The 16584-nt window shown below is 36.5% G+C and overlaps 1 protein-coding gene across 2 annotated transcripts in view; it reads right to left on the bottom strand.

The window, feature by feature from the left end:
• Positions 1–16584, bottom strand: part of TAB3 (TGF-beta activated kinase 1 (MAP3K7) binding protein 3) — a 112930-nt gene that overhangs the window by 10928 nt on the left and 85418 nt on the right. For both annotated transcript variants that reach the window (XM_036839521.1, XM_036839522.1), the window contains 4 exons: positions 11728–13189; positions 10685–10845; positions 4878–4971; positions 1392–1475 (listed from right to left, as the gene is read on the bottom strand). In XM_036839521.1, the coding sequence (XP_036695416.1) occupies positions 1392–1475; positions 4878–4971; positions 10685–10845; positions 11728–13189 (1801 nt within the window). The remainder of the gene's footprint in view (positions 1–1391; positions 1476–4877; positions 4972–10684; positions 10846–11727; positions 13190–16584) is intronic.

Here is a 16584-nt window from a genome sequence, read left to right as displayed (position 1 = left end):
AAACAAACAAAAAAACTCCCAATGGAATCGAATTCAACTTAAAAGCATTTGCACAGCAAAGGAAACCATAAACAAAACAAAAAGTCAACCCCCAGAATGGGAGAAAATATTTGCAAATGATGCAATCGACAAGGGATTAGTCTTCAAAATATACAAACAGCTCATGCAGCTCAATATCAAAAAACAAACAACCCAATCATAAAATGGGCAGAAGACCTAAATAGACATTTCTCCAAAGAAGACATACAGATGGCCAAGAGGCACATGAAAAGATGCTCAACATCAGTGATTATTAGAGAAATGCAAGTCAAAACTACAATGAGATATCATCTCACCCCAGTCAGAATGGCCATCATGAAAAAGCCTACAAACAATAAATGCTGGAGAGGATGTGGAGAAAAGGGAACCCTCCTACACTGTTGGTGGGAATGTCAATTGGTACAACCACTGTGGAGAATAGTATGAGGTTCCTTTAAAATCTAAAAATAGAACTACCATATGTTCCAGCAATCCCACTCCTGGGCATATATCTGGAGAAAACCATACTTTGAAAAGGTACATGCACCCCAATGTTCATCGCAGCACTATTTACAATAGCCAAGACATGGAAGCAACGTAAATGCCCATCGACAGAGGAATGGATAAAGAAGGTATGGAAGATGTGGCACATATATATATACAATGGAATATTACTCAGCCATAAAAAAGAATGAAACAACCCCATTTGCAGCAACATGGATGGACCCAGAGATTATCATACTAAGTGAAGTAAGTCAGACAGAAAAAGACAAATATATGGTATCACTTACATGTGGAATCTAAAAAAATAATACAAATGAACTTATTCACAAAATAGAAACAGACTCACAGACTTCAAAAACAAACTTACAGTTACCAAAGGGGAAAGATGGTGGGGGAGGAATAAATTAGGAGTTTGGGATTAACATATACACGACTATATATAAAACAGATACTCAACAAGGACCTACTTATAGCACAGGGAACTCTACTCAATATTCTGTAATAACCTACATGGGAAAAGAATCTGAAAAAAGAATGGGTATACGTATATCATAACAGAACCAAATTCACTGTACACCTGAAACTAACATAACAGTGTAAATCACCTATACAAAATAACAAGTTTTTCAAGTTATTTTTTAAAAAATAGATTGTATATTGTATTTTAGTTACCTTTGACCTCTAGGAGTTATTAATTTTAGTACTTTTTAGAAATTAATGTTTCGGGACATTTTATTATTGCCACAGTAACATCAATAGGGTAACTTTTAAAATGCTATCTCTAATGGAAATTTCTTCAGCTTTTTAGGTGAACTGCCAAGGAATTTTCATATTCATTTCTATGACGTCTGTGACATTTCCCTACTTACCTTTTTTAGGTGGCTTGGGTGGTACAACTGGACCAGGCTCTATGTTGTCATAAAAATTATTCATAGCTTTTGGATCAAAGTTACCTATAAAGAAAATAAAATCAGCAGGCATTTAGGACTCTCTCTCCTGTTATTTGAATTTTTTGTTGAAAATATGGAAATAAAACATGTAAAAAGGGGAACTGTTTTTCCAGGGTTTCAAAACTCATTATACTATCCTACCCTTCTCCCACTGAAATTGTTTTACCATTTTGAGAAAATACCCAAGCAAACTACCACTTCAGTTTCTTTCTACAATGTATCACCTAAAGGAACATTTTTCTAACTATAAAGCTCATCTCTTTACACAGGATTAAGTATGTGGCGCACATAGGGAGGTAAATGAAGAAGAGAAATGAAAGGATGACTGAACTGTTTTCTCTGTTTGTTTTGATTTTAATGAACAAAACCATGAGAAAGCTCACGTTTATGTCTTTCATATTAACCTTAAAATTTTATCCATTATAAGTTCAAGTATGGAAGAAGCTAAACATAAATTTACAAAGATTAATCAAGTTGTTATGATATCAGCAGCTCAGGGATTCCTATCTTCAAGAAAAGGAGTATCTTAAATGTTGCCTACAGACTTATCAATAATAAAAGATGATATGCTGCCAATTTCAGAATAACAGAACAATCTCACCTCTCTCAAAATGTTCACTCTCTGATACAGTGTCTGTTTCAGCCCCTTCTCCTGACATGACTCCTGCAAGGTCAGTTTTGATCCAATGCCAACTTTGGGTCCTACCTTCACATCTGTGAACCCATCATTGCAATCTGCCAGTTCTGCATAATTCCAGTTAAGCTTTTAAACTGTATACATGTTTATTTACAGAGGATGGTATGTGGTACTGATAGTTCAAATATATTGGATCTCTTGATTTCTAGAACTAATTTTCTCCCCCAACAAAAGTTTTCCTCACCAAAACCAACAACGAAGCTGCTTTTCATCAACTCGCGCACTGATCTGTATCTAATCTAAATGCCCTGCCCCCCAAAATGTCTAGATTCCTTCTCTGGCTTAAAAATTTAGGCTGAAAACTCAGTATAAAATTTTTCCAGAGGATGGAGGAGTAGAATTTAGTATAAAATGGATATATTTGGACCCCTTATGAAGGGAGATTTAGAACTGCTTAAGCACCAAAAAGAGCTCTTTATTGCCCAACAGAGACCAAAAACACAGGTCTTCGTTTATAAAACCTCAATAACGAACAGTTTTCCTTGCAGGTACTATACACACATGTTTTAATCCATTTAGATATGCTATTTTTAAATAATTTTCTGAAAATAATTCCTATAATGGCTCATGAAAGCCACAATGCTATTTAATTTATTAATTAGATCTTTTTATGCTTTAAGATGCTGCATATGTATTTCTTCAATTACTTAAGTTACAGCTGATGATGATCTAATTTCTAGATCCCATAAGGCTTACTAAAAATATCCTAACTAAATGTTTTAGTGTTTCTTGTTTAGCTTCAAAGAACACATTAAGCAAAAAAACTGATGCAACCTTCTAATATCCTAGCAATAGTTTGTCTAACCCCCACACAGTAGTTCTTTCATTGCTTAAAGCTACTAGGCTGTAGAGTCCCCTAGGCTTCTGAAAATAAAACTTCAAGGGTACCCAACCAGATTGCTCAACTTTCACATGGAAATGTGCTTCTGTCTATTGTTCACAGAGTTCCGTATCTTTTTGGTTCCCCCACTTCTACTGTATAATCTTGCCTTAAAATGGCAACGGGGTACTTTACAGTAGAAGCTCTCTTAGCTGCCATAATTAAGAACAGTAAGTGGCAGTGGGGGAGGGGTGGCTGACTAAAACGGAATTCTTAAGAAAAATTACACGCCAACTTTATTATTTATTTATTTAATTTATTTTTGGCTGCGTTGGGTCAGTTGCTGTGTGTGGGCTTTTTTCTAGTTGCGGCGAGCGGGGGCTACCCTTCCTTGCAGTGCGCGGGCTTCTCATTGCGGGGGCTTCTCTTGTTGCGGAGCATGGGCTCTAGAGTGCAGGCTCAGTAGTTGTGGCGCACGGGCTTAGTTGCTCCGTGGCATGTCGGATCTTCCCGGACCAGGGCTTGAACCCGTGTCCCCTGCATTGGCAGGCGGATTCTTAACCACTGTGCCACCAGGGAAGCCCAGGCCAACTTTAATGTAACGAAACATATAAACATAGCAATATTTTAATGTTGGACCAAGACCTTTTCTTTATGTATCTGTTGACCAGACTTCTATATTGTCTTTCTTAAATTAACTACACCCATCATGATGATCTAAAGTGGGGATGGGCAAACTTTTTCTGTAAAGGGCCAGATAATAAAAGTTTTAGGCTTTGTGGACCTGTAATACAGTTGTAAGCCCTCAACTGCTGTTGAAACACAAAAGCAGCCCCAGACAATATGCAGACAAATAGGTCTGGCTATGTTCCACTAAAACTATTTACAGAAACAGAGAGCAGGCTAGTTTGCTGCACCCTGATCTATAATTCCCTGTTTTGATTTTAGAATGGAGCAAAAAAGATACTTTAAGAACATTTAATTTGAGAATAGAATCCTCTTAGATTTTTGATTTACCTCTGCAACCCTTTTCAGTTGTTTTCACCCATATCTAATTCACAGTCCCTATATGTATTTTTTAAGTGTTTGCCTTTGAGTCTTTAAAAAGCAGTTGCCTATGGCTTTTATAGAAAGAGCAGCTTCTCCTGCATTCATGTCAGTTTTGAAAACATTATGCCAGTTACAATACTTCTGTAATTTAAAGGGGTTTAAAAACAGGCACAACTGACTCTTGGTAAGCAGACAATTCAGCTGATGCGAGCAACAGTACAGAGACATGCCAGAATGCAGCCTCCTGGCTGTGTATTTTACAGAGGGAAATGAAGAATATCTCTAACCTGGTGAGTTGGGTAAATCAAAGTCAATTAAGAGAGCTTCTACTGTAGTACACTTCTATAAGAGAGCCAAAAAAAACCCAAAAACAAAATATCTAAGATAGAGTTGAATGTTTTCATGTAACAGATAACATAAAAAACCGCATATGAAATTTATTTTTAAAATGAGAAATCTGATGTTCTGATTTGGGATCCCTATTTTTACAGATATCTTCGATGACTATCACATAATATAAATCTACTAAGTTTTAGAATTAAACCCCAGCAATTTATAAAATATTCACAGTAAATGACTAAAAGAGGATAAATACAGAGTAACAACATAAAACAGTCTAAATGGTAAGAACTTAATGATGAAGTTGCCAAAGTAATACTATTTTTTGATCACCCAAATCTGATCTATGACCATGGAGTAAGGGATCTCTTTACCAGGACTGTGATCTTTTAAGAGAGAGTTTTTATCCATTATTTCTGTAAAACCAAAATGATTGCTATTTAAGCAGCTTAAAACACCACACTATTACTTATGGTTTACCAAATAATCAAGTCTATACCTCTAGATTGAAGGAGGTCAACTTCTTTCAGTGTACAGTCAACATTTATCTGGAGTTGTCTGTTCATGCTTCTCAATCTTGTCATTTCCTCAGGCTAGTAAGAAAGGACCCAAAATAGCAATTGTGGGAAAGTCATTATCAAGCCCAACATTTAAGAACTGCTATTCACGTTAATCGTTCTGACTGGTTATTACCAAGAAAATGGCCCTAATCCATTAGAGGACATGTTTAAGAAGTCCTGTATGTTTTTCAAGGAATAGTCAGGTAAAGTGGTGACATCAATATGGCCACATATAAACAAAATCTGCATATAATGTGGGGGGGCTATAATACTACACTATGTTCTCTCATACAAATACTACCATATTTTAATCACAAAGCATTGAGAATATTTTATTTCTACGTTTTCATGGTAAGGGAAACTAAGAATCAACCTTTTAAACAAGCAATGTCCACGACTTTAGTCTCGTCAAGGCTGGTAAAAATTACAACAGTACTAATTTTAATTAATGCTTATTAATTGTCAGGCACTATGTTCACCAGAATTCTCTCATTCTTTCCTCAAAACAATCTTCCCAGGTAAGTACTGATATCACCCCCAATTTATACATGAGAAAGCTGAGGCACAAAGAAGTTATATAATTTTCCCAAGGTTATAAGAAACATAATTGATAAAGCCAGGATTTATATAGAGGTCTTCTATATAAACTATATAGAAATCTTTTTGTCTTTTTTTCTAGATCAAAGGAAGCTATTAACCTAGTACATGAAAATTTCAGAAACAAATGGATTCCATTCTTCCTCCAACTCTGTTTCCTTCTGCCTTGACCTTTCCAGCCCAGCCTACTCCCTCGGTCTTTCAGGGGCATACATGAGACTCTGAAATGTGAAGAGAGCCCTATTTTTCAGTTAAATAAAGCTTTTTGGAAGCCGCTACTTCCCTTGAGATTCTGAATTTCCTTACTATTTACATATATGTACAGTAAAAAATAGAGTTTAGACTCCAGACGCATGGGTACTGAATCTTTCAGCACAGCTATTAACCCAGTTACTCAGGTGATTTCAACTACATGAAGTAAAAGATAAATATCTGCTATGATAGGAAGACAATAAAATCCTATTCTGATAAAAACATGTTGTTTTGCTAAAAACTAAATACAAAAGTGATGAAAAATAAGCAAAATGGGTTATTTTAATTACCAATAATGCAAGATATTATGCTGTTAGGACATGTTATCAGAATAACTGGGAATGCCCATTAAATTAGCAGGTGTCAAAAGTTTTTAAAATGATATAACAGGCAGAATATAATAAGAGCTAACAATCCCTTAGAATGCTAGGGGAACAAAAAAGTCATTGAGAAATATTTATTAGGGATTGCTTTTCTTTTCTCCTTCCTAGGGGCAAAGCATGTGATGTCAACATGCAAAATGTTTACACCTTGTAATTAAATATTAAAAGTTTAAAACACATCTGAGCATTTATATTAAAGATAAAGCACTTGGTCAAGGGTTTCAAAGAGTGATGCTGTCTTCCTAGGAATATGTGAAAGAACCTATTCTTTTCTTTGTAGAATCACTGGGAGAGTCAAGTACCTAAAGGAGCAAATCCTTCCTATGTATTTGCGGGGGGAAGGGAATGTTTCAGCCACAGCGGTCCTGAATAGTGAAGCTCTGTAACTAAGTATGGAAATATTATAATACACTTTATACTCAAGAGGCTATTATACATGTGCTTATAACAACAAAAAAACTCTCGTCAACACGCTCATTTCCAAAGACAGTAGAACCACTGGAACTCACTAAAACTAAGAGTTTATCTGTAAGATTCCTATGTCCATCTTCATAGCTTCTGATTGAGGGGAAAAAAGCTGTTTCTGAAACATTACTACCATTTGTCCAAAAGTATACTGTATTTTCATGGGGGAGGGGGTTTCAAAATTGGTTGTGTATAATTTAGACTTGTTTGTAAAGTACCAAGATGTTTTATATCTGACATTTCCAAGTAAAAAATTCTAAGCTTTTTTCCAAAAGGTGGCAGAAATACCTTGAGTCACCTGTTCCATCAGTTTAAGAAGTTGTCTCAAAGAGACCAAGGTTGAAGACCACTAATGTTCTTTCATAGTTTGGCCCCAATTACGCATCTGGGATTGTGGGTTGATCCAAAAACCCAATTAATCAGGACAAGATGAATGAAGGGGAAAAACTTGTGGGAGGGAGTAATTGGAAGCTCTCCGATTATTAAAATCTTATTTTTCCTTCAAGGTATAACTTAAATTTCTCCCTTCTCCATGAAAGTGTCCCATCTTTGAACACTACTAGCAAAAACTAACATTTCTATCTCAGAACTCTGAAAGTACTTAATATCACTACCATTTAGTTGGCCAGCACTTCTGATTTACTGTCTTACATTATCTTTTCTCTCTCTCTCTCTCTCTCTCACACACACACACACACACACACACACACACACACGTACAGGTTCATAGACAGATATATGTATGTCTTTTCACATACAGATGTTGTTAAGAGATGACATCTCCCACAGCATTTAATACAATGCATTGCAAATAGGAGACTGAGAAAAATGACGGCCGTTACGCATCCTTCACTTCTGCCCTCCTTGGAAAGGTTATTTCACTGCTCCTCTAAGCATCTGCAACTGCACATATCGCTGGTCACAAACCTGCATTTCAGTTTCATGAGGCACACAGGTTTCTAACCAATTTTTTAATATACTACTTGGTAAGAAATTAGTTTGAAACGTAAAGGAGGCAATATGTGCTTAGCAGCAAAAAAGTTAATTCTCTTGTATAATCCTACACGAGTGGGACAATGATAGTGATACCCATTTATTGAGCACCCACTTCACACCAGGCACTTTACATATACTGCCTCTTTATCTTGACAGTAATATTAAAATATACCTCTTATGATTCCCTTTTATAGATAGGGAAAATCAGATACAGAGAACTTAGAACCAGTGAGTAAGGAGTTACTCTGGCTCCAGAGCCTATGTAGGCACCCTTTCAACTACATCATGGTGCCACGAATGAGCCTCTATGAACAAAAAGGGAATTATGACTAAATGCTTTATTTCTTAATTAATTTTCTACATAATATATACCCTTGTTATACATGTTCCTAAAGTTAAAAGGAAATCAAATTTTTTCAGAATATTTCAGATTTGTGTTATGTATATACATACCTAAAGCAGATTTCTCCAGTATCTTGTAAACAACATTTACTGTTGGGCATTGTATAAATTGTTTAATACATTGTTTAATGTATATTATCTTACTTAATTCTAACAAAAATCCCATGAGATGGGTACTCCCCAGAAAACAAGCATAAAGGAAGTTGCTTATCCAAGGATATATGAGTGACACAGAAGGAGCAGAAAGAAGTAGGATTCAAATTCACACCTGCATTGAGAGCCCAGATCATAACCACCACGTATAACTGTTCTTCAGCCACGCATTCCTATTAGTCTTCTATTTTACTCTAGGTCTGGCAGTGGAAACACATGGGAATCACACTCAAATTTCTCACCTCTCAGATATTATCACCCACATGAGCCACTAATCTCTGAAGCTGGGTGATGGCTACACAGGAGTTCACTATACTATTCTGCTTATTTTATGTATGTTTGAAATTCTCTATAACAAAAAGTTAAAAATAAATTATAGCGTAGGGCAGCAGTTTGACTAACTTCCCTCTTTTTCTAAAGAAGTCTCATCAATAAAAGCTCTCGTGTAAAATCTTTTTTTTTTTTTTTAAGCACTGATCTATGCTACGTTAGACAATTCTCTACTTCCAACAACAACAAAGAAATCAATAGGGCTTTAGCAGGGATTATTATACAGCAAGAAGTTGCTAAACAAAGTTTATATGGTTATTTTAGAGAAATGACTTCTATGCTAAGAAAATTTGTTTATACTCTACAAGTACCTAAAGGACTCCGAAGTGCCCACCCACCACTGGTGGATTCCCATTTGGGTTATGTTCTTCAATATCTCCCCCAATCAGAGGATATAATTAAGATTTCGAGTGGGGAAAAAAATGAGGCACAGATGTGATTTACATTAGTATCATCTTTCAGTTAAAGATAGCTTTGTAATTTTCCATGTGTCTTAATTAAAACCCTTCCTTCTCACTTCTGATACTGACTATAAGGTATTTAGTCAATATTAGAAAAAATTTCATTACATTATTAAATAGGCCTTTTTCTCAACAGTTAACTTCTCAAAAACTTCCACTGGTTCCCCATTACCAGCAGAATACAGTTCAAACACCTCCACTATTCTACCTATGCACATTAACCTGTTAAGACATCAGAAATCTCAGCTTAAGTGAGGGAACTGTAAAGACTCCTTAAAGTCTGTCTTGACTTCAAGCCTTCATTACCTCATGCTCTTTTTCCCTTCTAAAATGCCTTCCCCTTTCCTCTATGCCTACATAGCAATACTGTACTGTTTAGTATTTTTAGGTTATGCTGTAATACTGATTTTCATACAGTTATTAAGGAAAAAAGGTTAGTTCTAATAACCTTATGAAAATCAGATGAAAGCTATAGACCTGCTTCCCATATAAACACACATATGAAACTCTGCATATAATTTCAGGGACTCACGGATCTCCTTTGAAGCCACGAACTTCAGTTAAAAACTTCTCTATGAGGGCATAGCTGCAGACATCCTGTCTGCAAGAGGCCTGACATATACACTAACTTCTCTAAACTTGTGCACTCTGAGAAAGAGATTACCCTTAGTTAAGAGACGGTAAGAACATGAGGAATGGCTCCATGAAAAAGTAGAGATTAAGTTGAGCCCTGAAGAACAGACAGCATTTATACACACAGGGCTTCAGAAGACCACTCCAGCAGGAGCATAATGTGAGAGAGCAAAGTGTATTGAGTATACACGGATAAACTAGCTGATGTATGAGTTCTCTCATTACCCGTGAGCAGACACAGCACTTACCATACTGTATTACAGTTATCTATTGATGGGTCTATTTCTCCCACCAGCAGGTATACACTAAGCTCCTAGCATAGGACCACATTCATAAACTGTAAAAAAAAAATGCTTGTTGAACGAATGAATGTTGAAAGATGAAATGATAGGTTGGATCACAGAAAGCTTGTGATGTCACAGGATTTTAGGACACTTGTTTCAAATTTTTTGGAATTTTTAAAGAACTTTAGAACTCACAAATATTAACCAACATGTTAAAAATATATTACCGAATCTTTTCATGAGAGCAGTTCCTGTTAGGACCGCTGTTAATACTATTATCTTAGTTTCTACAATTATTTACACTAACAAAATTGCTCTGCTTTAAAATATTCTATAGTCAACACTTTCCCAAAATGCATATTCATCTTGATCTAACTCATGTGCATTAATGTACTTAGAAAAATAACTTTTAAATGTTGGAAAAATATATATACAATATGCTTAAAAGAATAAATGAATACATGAGAACAATGTATAAGATATTTGGTCAAGGTGTACTTTTCATTTCTATTCGGACAGAAAGCAATTTACAGTGAATGAGGTGCTTTACCTTGATTATAACTGTCAGTGTTTGAAAATAGTGATGAGTCTATGGAATTCACACAAGAAAAAAAAATAAAGCATCAAATTATTTTGATGAGAACAGAAGGCAGAAGTCCTTCATCCATTGTTTAAAAAACAGAAACAAAACCAAAACTGTGCCAGGAACAGAACCTAAAAGAAAAACAAACAGCCTGGACAGCCAACATGTCCACCTTCCTATCCATGCATCCTAATAGATCGTACTTACCGTTGGGATCGCAGTGGTGCAGCTGACCCTTCTGAGCCGTCTCTGCATCAGGTCATGCTCCATACTGTTAACTTCAGCCTTCAATTGCTCTAGCTCCTCTTTCTCAAGTTTCAATTGCTTTGCTAACCTCTCCATCCTTGCTCGCTGATGTAACAGCAAGGCTATAGCATTACAGATAAAGTCATTGCAGAAAGTAACATTGAACAAGTGACTGGGAAATTTCTATATGCATTGCTAATGTATGAAATACCTGTAAAGAACCCTGTCATTCAACTTCAGGTGACATTTACTCTCATGTCTTTCTAATGCTATTCTGCCTTCAAATCTGCTTTAATTTAGCTCTTGTAACTTCTGCCAAAATGACACCATCTACACATTCCTCTTGTTCTATTGTCCTTCATTTCCCCAAGATTCTCTTTAACTATACCTGTGTGCGTTTTAAACAGGCTCAAAACCAGGCATATTGAATTACAATCATAATTACTTCCCTTCTTATATACTGAAAGTATACTAAATTATCACATATCTTGAAACAAACTTTTAAAATACTCTATTCTCCTTATATTTAGTTAGGTCCACTGTGAACTAATCCAATAATGTTCTTCATTACCAATCCCACTTTTTGTAAATATATATTACTCATAAATATTACACCCTTCAGGCCATCCTCTTAGAAAATATTCAAATTTTTCACCTTGGTAAACTTTACTCCACCCTCTATGAATCTTTTTTTCCCACTCTGTAGTTTATATTTTTGACAGTATTGATTTCACTTGTCTATATTTTTCTCCCAATGAATATTCTTCCTAAAAAAGAAGTCTTTTAGGTCACTATTATCATGCCTATATTTTTATATTTTAAAGCAAAGTCTGTAGATGATTCTGAAGCACTAACCCTATTCTTAATAGCAATGCTAGTGCCCAATATTTAATAAATACTAAATATTTAATTAAAATTAAACAGCTAATATAAATTATTTTATTTTGAATAGGAGATTGCCACCTCACCACAAAGATTAAATTTCAAAAAAGGGGTAAAATTACCTTGTGTATAGGCATAGTCATCTGATCCAGAACTAGAACTTCTCTGATATTTGTGGCTTCCCTTTTCTCCCCCAGAGCCTGGTATCACTGAAATGGGCTGAATAGGTTCTGGGGCTGCAGAACGTTCTTCTTGGTCCACTAAATTTAAAAGATTTTCAGTTGTTGCTCGGCCTACAGTAATTTTAAAAACTGTAGTTGGGTTTGGTATCATCCGAGGAGACGGTGATGGAGCGCAAGAAGGTCCAGTTGGCTGTGTATATGTAATATACACAGGATTGACACTAAATGGAGGTTTTGGTTGACTGGATATCCCTCTTGAAGGAGAACTTGAAGGTGGCGTGCTGGCTGTGTACAATGAGTGCTGATTCCGTGGAGACGGCTGATTACTGATAGGTGAAGGACTCCTATTAATTGCTGTCCCAGATCTCTGAGAGGGTTCGACTGTAATTTCTATCTTCTTCATGGATCCTTTGGGTAAGCTAGATGGTGTATATGGGAGATAGGCTACTGAATGACTTCCCTGTTTCTGATAGCTAGGAGGTCCTTGTTGATATGGATGGGGTGGAGTAGTTGAAGGACTCGGTGGCATGAAGACATGGGAACTAGGGTGGCCCAGCTGGGATGGTTGTACTTGATGCTGTGGAGAGCTGAAGGGTGAAGGACATTGAGAAGGTGGTGGCGAATGGTAAGCAGGTTGAGGGATCTGCTGTTGTTTGGGAGAATACTGAGAAGGTTGATAGTTCTGTTGATGTGGATAAACAGGTAAAGGACGCTGGCTATAATGAGGCACTGGGCCCTGTGGTGAGGACTGCCATGGCGTACTCTGAGGAGTTTGTCTTCCTGATGAACTCTGAGATGTCTGTCTAATATAGATAGAACCAGGAGACCCATAAAGATTGCTTGGAATTTGTGGAAGAATTTGTAAAGCTCTTGGTACAGTCTGTCCAGAAGGGAGGTTCTGGGATACTGTAACAGTAATTGGATTTGTACTATACCGAGGTATGTGCATGTATGAAGGAGGTGGCGGTGGTGGTGGTGAAGGCCCTTGCATAGCAGATGGAGTCATTCCTGTTTGAATGGAAGATGGCTGTTGAGGTGGCTGTGAAGGAGGAGTAGCTGCACTTCTGTTCTGTTCATTCATAAAAAATGGATTGTAGTTGGGAGTAGCAGCGACAACAGCTGGAGCTGAGTGTGGTTCCTGAACTAAACATATCAGCTGTTTGCCTGCTGCATGCTGTGGATCAATATGTCCATCACTTGAGCTATGTACCAGTGTTCGACCACCGTTAAGTTGCACTCCATCTCCTGGGTGGTAGCTACTAGGAGAATGAATACCCAGGTTAATATGCAAAAGGCGATTTCTATTCATCCTGTTGTCATCTGGACTGTGGTATTCCATATATAAGTATTTGCTACTCTCCTGGGAAAGTGCTCGGCAACAGGCTTCAAGATTGTTGTTGTTCTAGGGGGAAGAAATGGTAAAAATAACATTGGCAAAATGGACAAATCCTAATAGTGGGAAGTCAAGCTTTGCCACAGAATTATGTAAATATAATTGTCATAGAATAAGTAGAGAACAGTATTTTAAACACAGAAAGCTTTATGGTCATCGACCCTGAAAAGGAGATCCCAAACAATCCATATTATTTTACAGACATTTAGCTCACGTAACTAGTACTACCGCTACTGCTACTGCTACAGAAATGTAAAGTACCTACTAATGAACATTGTGACTCAACCCCAACTTTTCTGACTCCAAATCCAGGACTCATCTTACACTTGTTGCATCTCAACAAATTAAAATGCTGGGCTAATCTTGGATTCACCACACTTGCTGTAATATATAAGTAATATCCATCATTAATATTTAAACTGATAAACATGAAAATAACCATGCGTTAGTTTTCAAAAGGTAATGAAACCCCAAACAGAAAGAAGTTATAATAAAATTCCTAAAGACTCAAAGCAACAAAAATTCTAAAGCAGCCTTTACTTTTCGTTTAACCAAAGTTAACCCTATCTAACTTCAACTGTCTGTTTCATTATGAAAGATTAAGTTAAAAAAAGATATCAGTATAAAAACAAAACCACTTTTTGAATTATGCTCCCATGACTTTGCCAAGTTATGGTAATTTAACACAAAACCAGGTCTTGACTGCCTTAATGAAATTCATTCACACTCCCACAGTCTCAAAAGTTTTTACCTGCTCAAACGTAGCTTGGTACACTTCCAAAATCTTTTAAAGATTTCAATTTTTTGAATTATATACACACACAAAGATGGTAAACAGCAAACTGACATTTTAGATGTTCCAACTGACAGTAATCAAACTAATAAAAGGTTTCCTCTTTTGAAAATTTTAAGGTACTATAAGATAGTTTTCCATTAAAATACAGAATTCAGAACTATTTTATTGGCCTAAAACACAATTATTCACTGCCTTTGAGATAATCTATTGAAGTTTCTCAATTATCACGACCTTCTCCGTATTTCATAAATATATATACCGATATGCACATATACACATATAACTATATTCTAGGGAAAAGTACATTTTATATAAAAATGAAAGCAAACACTTCACTTCTGCTGAGAACCAAATAAAGTTAAATGTAAAACAGGACATCAAATGTTTTAATTTTAGAGCTGAGAGAACTCTTAGGGTTCCCATCTACTCCAACTCAACTCATTTACAGATGAGCAAAGAGACGCCTGGGAAGTTACATGACTTGACAACAAGAGCTTAACTAGTTAACTGGAGAGCCAGTTCTAGATTCTTGGTCTTCTGACTCCCAGTGCTCTTTCTACTATAACACAGTAATTTCAAGGGACAGGATGTTAGGCCAAAAGTACATTACTATACTGAAACTTTAGGAAGTAAAAGAAAATTCAGTCAAGCAAACCTTTGTAAAATGAATTCTCAGAAATTCAAAGAATTGGCTTTATCAAAAACTCCACAATAACTTTTATCCTTCTCCTTATATAAAACTTTTTTTTTTTAAGGTGTAGGCTTATTTATTTATTTATTTTTGGTTGTGTTGGGTCTTCGTTTCTGTGCGAGGGCCTTCTCCAGTCGCGGGGAGCGGGGGCCACTCTTCATCGCGGTGCGCGGGCCTCTCACTTGTCGCGGCCTCTCTCGTTGCGGAGCACAGGCTCCAGACGCGCAGGCTCAGTAGTTGTGGCTCACGGGCCTAGTTGCTCCGCGGCATGTGGGATCCTCCCAAACCAGGGCTCGAACCCGTGTCCCCTGCATTGGCAGGCAGACTCCCAACCACTGTGCCACCAGGGAAGCCCTCCTTATATAAAACTTTTGATACAAAAATTCAAATACTTTTAAAAATACTTTCTGAGCCAAAGAAAAAAGTAATTGTTGAAATATAAGAAAACAAGTTAAGTTTGGGCTTTTTCTTATCCTGCTTGAAACCATGCTGATGAAGGGAAGGAAGATAGATATTAAGATAGAAGACAGATATTGTTAGATACTAAGCAAATTTGGAGCCAAAGGATTCAAATTGATTGCCAACAAGACAGTGTCACTGACAGATATCTGAAGGCGAAAAAAAAAAGATTATTAGCTCCTTCAAGTTTTTTAATAAACCTATGGATTAAAAGGAGAACAAAAACTAGAGTTTTATTTGAAACCTAAGCAGTAACACTTTACTATTTGACATTTTTATTAATTATACTAAAATTTCATGTTTTCTACATTGAATTAGGTTGCCTAATTCAGTACTGCCACAAAAAAGATACAAATTTAAATGATGCAAAGTTGGAGTTGTCAGCCTATTCAAATGTATGTCTACAGTGACAAGCTGAGTACATTTTCTTAGGAAGAAAAATTTAAAGACACAAATACAAGATATTTAAGTATTATCTTTATGGAAGTATTTTAAAAATACCACCACAATAGATTCAAATGTCATATCTGACCTGCTAAATGTCTTAAAAAGAAAAAAAAAAGGATAAAAAATTTATCAAACAGTAAATATGAAGAATAAAGAAATAAAAATTGTTTAGCTGGATAAAGAGGTCAGAAGTTTTAAGAAGACATATGTGAACACTCATGAAAGGACTGAGCCAATAAAGCATCATATCCCTAAAAACTGGTCCTAAACTGGGGGATGATAACCTAGAGAGAGGCTTTAAAGCTTGTGTATTAAATGCAAACTACTGGAGAGAGAGGGAGGGAGGGATAAATAAAGAGTTTGGGATAAATAGATAAACAAGGACCTACTGTATAGCACAGGGAACTATACTGTATTCAAAATCTTGTAATAACCTATAATGGAAAAGAATCTGAAAAAGAATGGATGTCTATGTATAACTGAATCACTTTGCTGTACACCTGAAACTAACACAACATTGTAAATCAACTATACTTCAATTAAAAGGAAAAAAAGGGGCTTCCCTGGTGGCGCAGTGGTTGAGAATCTGCCTGCCAATGCAGGGGACACGGGTTCGAGCCCTGGTCTGGGAGGATCCCACATGCCGCGGAGCAACTAGGCCCGTTAGCCACAATTACTGAGCCTGCGCGTCTGGAGCCTGTGCTCTGCAACAAGAGAGGCCGCGATAGTGAGAGGCCCGCGCACCGCGATGAAGAGTGGCCCCCGCTCGCCGCAACTAGAGAAAGCCCTCGCACAGAAACGAAGACCCAACACAGCCATACATACATACATACATAAAAATAAATAAATAAATAAATTTTTTTAAAAAAAGGGAAAAAAAGGCAAACTACTGAGTCTTATATATTTTAATGCAAAAAGAGAAACTTTCCAGAGCCAGCAGGTGATAAGTGTCCATACCGATAAACAATATTAATCCCAAAGGAACAAAAAAGTAAAAGACTTAGGACAATG

Source organism: Balaenoptera musculus, chromosome X, assembly GCF_009873245.2.
Source record: "Balaenoptera musculus isolate JJ_BM4_2016_0621 chromosome X, mBalMus1.pri.v3, whole genome shotgun sequence".
Classification (NCBI taxonomy): Eukaryota; Metazoa; Chordata; class Mammalia; order Artiodactyla; family Balaenopteridae; genus Balaenoptera; species Balaenoptera musculus.
This window is presented reverse-complemented; position numbering and strand designations above follow the sequence as displayed.